The 6,028-nt window shown below is 33.8% G+C and overlaps 1 protein-coding gene across 1 annotated transcript in view; it reads left to right on the top strand.

Moving 5' to 3' along the window:
- LOC106533190 (corticotropin-releasing factor receptor 2) overlaps positions 1 to 6,028 on the top strand; it is a 39,938-nt gene that overhangs the window by 25,703 nt on the left and 8,207 nt on the right. Inside the window, exons 3-9 of the mRNA XM_014029433.1 lie at positions 653 to 738; positions 1,752 to 1,858; positions 2,321 to 2,438; positions 2,513 to 2,666; positions 5,248 to 5,308; positions 5,406 to 5,478; positions 5,920 to 6,005. Coding sequence (XP_013884887.1) covers positions 653 to 738; positions 1,752 to 1,858; positions 2,321 to 2,438; positions 2,513 to 2,666; positions 5,248 to 5,308; positions 5,406 to 5,478; positions 5,920 to 6,005 — 685 coding nt within the window. The remainder of the gene's footprint in view (positions 1 to 652; positions 739 to 1,751; positions 1,859 to 2,320; positions 2,439 to 2,512; positions 2,667 to 5,247; positions 5,309 to 5,405; positions 5,479 to 5,919; positions 6,006 to 6,028) is intronic.

Here is a 6,028-nt window from a genome sequence, read left to right on the forward strand (position 1 = left end):
ATATAAATTAGTTGCCTATTTCAACAGTTTATTTTATGGGAAAGCTCTTTACTGATGCTGCATTCAGTGAAAACTAAAAAAAGTCCAACATCAGATTAAAAAGTAAACATTGGGGCAGAAAGATAAATCAACAAATATTCTAATGAATGTGCTGATCACTTGGGGTTTTAGTAGCTCATTACAAAAAAAATTAAATATATGCAGCAAAGGAACAAAGTAAAAGCTAAAGAGTCTCTATTTAACACTTCCAAGGTTATCTGAAGTCCACGGTGAAGGAAGATTACATTATTGCATTGAGACAGAGATGGTGATGAGGTCATGACCTTTGAGACGAGTCTGACAGCCCAATCCTCTGCAACAAAGCTGCGGAAATCCCAGCAACATTCATCTGGACAAAAGAAGAAAAAAAAACGTGTTTTGAATTTGTATTCTGAACTTGACAAGTTTGACATTTTAAAATCGGAAGATATCCCAGCTTTATATTCATGTAATGTGTTTGGCTAATAGCTGTAATTGTTGTTTTTTTGTGTTGAATTCTACAACTTCATGTTAGAAATAATGTTATCCAGTTGTTTGACTTCTTTAAGTATCCTTGAATTATTATTTTTTTGTAAATGTAAAAGGTTTATACATTTATTTTATTATCTTGCAGGAAGTGCTTACAGGGAGTGCATGGATAATGGTACTTGGGCGTTGAAGATCAATTACTCAAACTGTGAGCCTATTTTAGATGAGAAGGTTAGTAYGAAAACATCGAATCACTCCTGCTCTCCTTTGCTCCGTCTCAAACATGTTTAATCAATGCTTAACACAGAACACATGCTATTTTTTTGTGTAATACTGACTGAATTCCACAGTTTGATGTACTTAAATTTAACAACTTCATGTTTGTCTTTTGATAAAACACAAATTTAGTTTGTGTGTTGTAAGCAGTAATTGAAAGAAACAGCGGGAGTGATGCGTTATGGGCCTTGGCCTGGTTACCTGTATTCATCTCTCCAGATCCCATGTATTTTTGGGTCCTGCTCCATTTTCTTGGATAATTTTAAACCCACGACATCTGAAGTGTGTCAGTGACATTCACTTTCCTTCCTATAGGTGAAAATTTAAGGCATATTTGCAATTCACTTCAGTTCCTCCAACATTTTCCATGGTAGGCACCAGCTAGAAACATTCCTAAAGRAATTTTCAAGGTGCATTCAGAAGTGAAGCCATATAATTTGCTCAACATTTGTAACATTGAGTTATAATCTTTTTTGTTTGTTTGTTTTTCCTGAGGTAGCTATAGTGCTGAAAATGATGTTTTAGGTTTAGAGATATTTTTCAAGTTACTTTTATATTTTGACTAATTGCAATGGACATAAAACATTTTCTTTATCTCACCATTTTGTTTTTACGAGATAATAACCTTTGCTTACAGAGTCCAGTCAAATCCATCCCTGACAAAAATGATGTCATCTAAGCATTAAGCATGTTACTGATTGCTAGATTCATTACAGCTCAGCGATTGTAGTGTAAGCAAATAAAAATTTAATTTAAGGCTTAGATGTACCTCATGTTCTGCTCATTTTTAATAGTTGTCACAACCCATTTTCACAATTACTTCATGATCTGTTTAGTAGATTGTACATAAGCTCAATTATGAAAAGAGTAGATTTATATGTCACATCCTCTGCTATGATTTGTGTGTTTACTTTTTTATTATTCAGCTGTAAGAATAAAAAGGAGTTCTACGTATGATTTCTTTCCAGAGGAACTATCCCATGCATTATAAAATAGCCCTGATCATCAACTTCCTTGGCCACTGTATCTCTGTGGGAGCTCTGGTCGTGGCTTTTGTTCTCTTCTTGTGCTTAAGGCAAGTACAGAAATAATCTCAATGAGGCCTGCATGCATTAGACCAGATAGAAGATAATCAGTGGAAATCATGTCATATTCTAACACGGCTCACCATTATCTTGCTCATGTCAAATGAATGAATCTCCGCTGCCCAAATCAGTGAACCACTCTGATTAGAAAAGGTTTGATGCATTGTTTTTTTCCCCTAACTCTTCTGTCTTTAAAACTGGAAAAACACACAACCTCAGCTGGTCTCAATTTTAAGATATAATTTTGTTCATTATGTAAAACAAAAATGTTATTTCATGATATTAAATGACTTCACATTTACTTTAAAATAAGTTTGTACTTCCAGTTCATTTTGGATACAAAAACTTGCATGATCCATATTTTGCTTTTAAGCACAAAAAAATCTGCACAACTGTGGAYATGTTAACACCGTGCATGGTTCTTAAACAGCACCATTTGTCTTGTGGTTCAGGAGCATACGATGTCTTCGAAACATCATCCACTGGAATCTGATCACCACTTTCATCCTGAGGAATGTYATGTGGTTTTTGCTTCAGCTGATTGACCACAATATCCATGAGAGTAATGAGGTAACAGAACAACATCAGAGAAATTGTTCATGTTTTCAGTCCTTTTGGATAATTCTGAATCTGTTTTTTTTTAGCCTTGGTGTCGACTCATTACTACAATCTACAACTATTTTGTGGTGACAAACTTTTTCTGGATGTTTGTTGAAGGATGCTACCTTCACACAGCTATTGTAATGACATATTCTACTGATAAGCTGAAAAAGTGGGTCTTCCTCTTCATCGGTTGGTGTAAGTATCCTCACATTAACAACGAACTATAAAGCTTTAGCTTGGTGCATATTTTTTGGATCATTAGGTGAAGTTGTGCAAACTTTTTTTTTCAAAATGTCATAATATGTGCTCAAATAGGTTATGTATAAAACCGCAAAATTGTTTTTAAAAAATGTTTCACAAAACGAAACATATTAAACAAATTGTGTTTTTCTTAAACACATCCATGTTATTTTTTTTATTTAAAAAGTTACTCTATAGGTTAGAAATTTATAGTCTTACTTATAACTGGCCCTAACCAAATAATTATGGTGCATGGTTCTAAATAAAAAGGCCATTCTCCTTGTGAAGCACAGTGTCATTACACATGCAGGCATCCCTTTAAAAATGCCTCCTCCCCCACTTGTAACACGTTTTGTTATTCTTGGAAATTATAATAATGAGGCCATGGAAAAGATGATCATATTTTTATCAACACGTGCATCTAGGAGGGGAAAAAAGGTTAATAGAAACATCAAAKAAGTTATGATGAGTAATAACAGCCCCTTGCCCATTTTCCCCCTAAAATTTTGAGCTTTTTAAATATGCTAGTTTTATTTTCCTGACCCCCTGCTTCTTAAAAGCAAACCAACAATAAAACAAATTGGAGCCTGGCCAGATGTAGCCCCGTCGACACTCTAAGACTGTTTTAAATGCACAGTCTGGAGAGAGTTCAAATAAAGATGCCACTTTCAATCAGTACGTCAGTAAAGAAGATTATGCAGGGTCTGAGACACGTTGCTTAACCGAGTGTGTAAAGGATGTGACACAGGGAGAATATGTGTCAGTAAAAAAGTGTACTTGAGACATTTAAGTTTAAAAATGTTGCTTTTTAAGTTCAAGGATGCTTTTAGAATGGCTAAACCCAACTTAAACCAAGATGTACTGTATAGTTAAACATAAAATGCCGTCACCTTTTGACATTTGACCCCAGCTGAACAGAATCCATATTCACATATGTGGTGATTGTGGTCATTATTCAACAGGACAAAACTAACATCCTTATCTGAATAAATGTGTAATTCAGCCTTTGTTGTTCATGCCAGTAAAATGTAACCCCTACCCTAAACCTTCTCTTCAACACTAAATGTGCCAAGAACCTTAACCTCACATATATCTGCTGGATTTCCTTGATTTACATCATGGTAATCTCCCAAAAAAGACCATCAGCATTTAAAGGATTATGAAGAAAACACCATCCACTTTTGTGACTCACTAACGCTGCAATATTTGAAAAAATATTTGAAAAAAAAAAAAGGCAAAATAAAATAATGTGAGAAGCTGGTTGAGGAGGGAAACATTTCCCTGCTCTACTGGTCACTGTTCAAATTTCACACTTGTGGCTTTACGGATGGTTTCAACAAAAAGTGGCAAAAAGAGCTTGTGAACTTTTGACATTTGTGTTAAATGAAAATAATGTTTATTTTCTAAATAGTTCCATTTTTGGAGAGACAATGGACAACAATTTACCTCAAGAACTATTGTTGTTGGGACATCTGTCTTTGTGCTTTGTCAAGACTGGGTTGGTGAGAAGTCGGGATGTTCCAACAGAGTTTGGCCAATCCCATGTTTTATTATAAATATTTTTATTTTTACATGTTCTAAATTCTATTGTTGTGAAACGTTACACAGGGACTTGAGTTTAGCACAGAATAGACAAAATATAAATGCTCAATGATTAAAAATGTTTCTGTTGTAAAACAGTAAATGGAGAACATGTGTAGACTTTTTAACGAAGGTAGGTTACGGTATTTATTCTAAAAAATAAGACTAAAACACTGACACAGAAAGAAAACCAGAAGGTAAAAGAAAGGATCTGTGAGAACAGAGCTGACTATATAACATATGGCTAACAATTAACACACTGCAGGTGGTTTAATTAGCAAATAAGGACCAGGTGTGCAGGGAAGCTAATCTAATCTGAAGCCAACACTGCCACAGAGATATCAAAGTAAAAGATGGGAAAAGTACAGAAAAAAACATTCTTTCTGCTGGTACTCTAAAACAATCTCAGTGTAAAATAATAACATATTCAGTTATTTTTCCCCATTGATTCTTTGTTTTGTGCTCCATTTTAAACACATTGCATATCATTTAATACGTCCAAATGATGCCAWTGGTATACATATATTAAAAATCAAGTGTTTAACTGTTTCAGAATTCACATCTTTCTCATTTACTAAAACCTTTTTCCCAAACAGCCATCCATTAGTTGCCTACTACCCCTTTATGTGGAAAATTGGTTTTGACTCTTTAATGATGTATTTAATGACTCCAAAGTCCCTTAGACCTTAATATGTTGCTTCTTTAGCTAATAAACTGCAAGTATCTCAAAGAGTGGAAAATAGGAGAATCCATCATTCTTCTTTTCTTTTATTTAAAATCATCATGGAATTATTCTGACCTAATTGCTAGCAAAGCAAAGATGTGTTTTTAAGGATACTGGGACTTACTAGATCAAAAAGCAATGAACTTAAATTATTAAATTTGTTTTTATAAAACCTTTTGTGTCTAAATATTTTAAAAAGTATATTTGATCTTTGTTTGATGGCTCTTTCAGGTATTCCATGTCCTATAATTGTTGCTTGGGCCATTGGGAAGCTGTATTATGAAAATGAACAGTAAGTAACAGGAAAATAAAGACTTGTTTTTCTATAATACTGTTGTAATTTAATGGAATTTGATTTTAATTTTTTTATTTTTTTTTTTTGTCAACAGATGCTGGTTTGGTAAAGAACCTGGCAAATATATGGACTACATTTATCAGGGACCAGTTATTCTTGTGCTCCTGGTGAGCAGAAAATAAATATAATCATTTTTTCTTCTTTCTCAGAAGTAAAATTCTAAATTTAAATTATGTTTTTGTAAGAGTGTAAAGTGATTCATCAATCAGCTGAACATTAACAAGGTAAACGATACGGGGCAACTGCTTTTGAAAAGGTAGAATTAATCTCACAGATGAGTTCTGGCCTTTTCAAACATAAAGTCTAAAACATTTATTCATAGAAATCTCAGAGACATTTTTGTTCCACCATCTTGTTTTGACTATGTGTTTTGTCATCTCGCACTGCTTTGAGTCGTACTTTGATTTTTGTTCTCTTCTCAGCTTGGTTTCAGTTCAGCAAGCTTACAAATGAGCTGTCTGTTCAGACCAGATAATTGTTCTCTGTGTTCTTTAGAGAAACCATTACCACATGGCCTAACGTTTTTTTTTGTCTCTTTTTTATTCTAGATAAACTTTGTTTTCCTCTTCAACATAGTAAGAATTCTCATGACCAAACTAAGAGCATCAACCACATCTGAAACAATACAGTACAGGTAAAGAGCTCTTTGTTCACATT

This window comes from Austrofundulus limnaeus, unplaced genomic scaffold (genome assembly GCF_001266775.1).
Source record: "Austrofundulus limnaeus strain Quisiro unplaced genomic scaffold, Austrofundulus_limnaeus-1.0 Scaffold6, whole genome shotgun sequence".
NCBI lineage: Eukaryota > Metazoa > Chordata > Actinopteri > Cyprinodontiformes > Rivulidae > Austrofundulus > Austrofundulus limnaeus.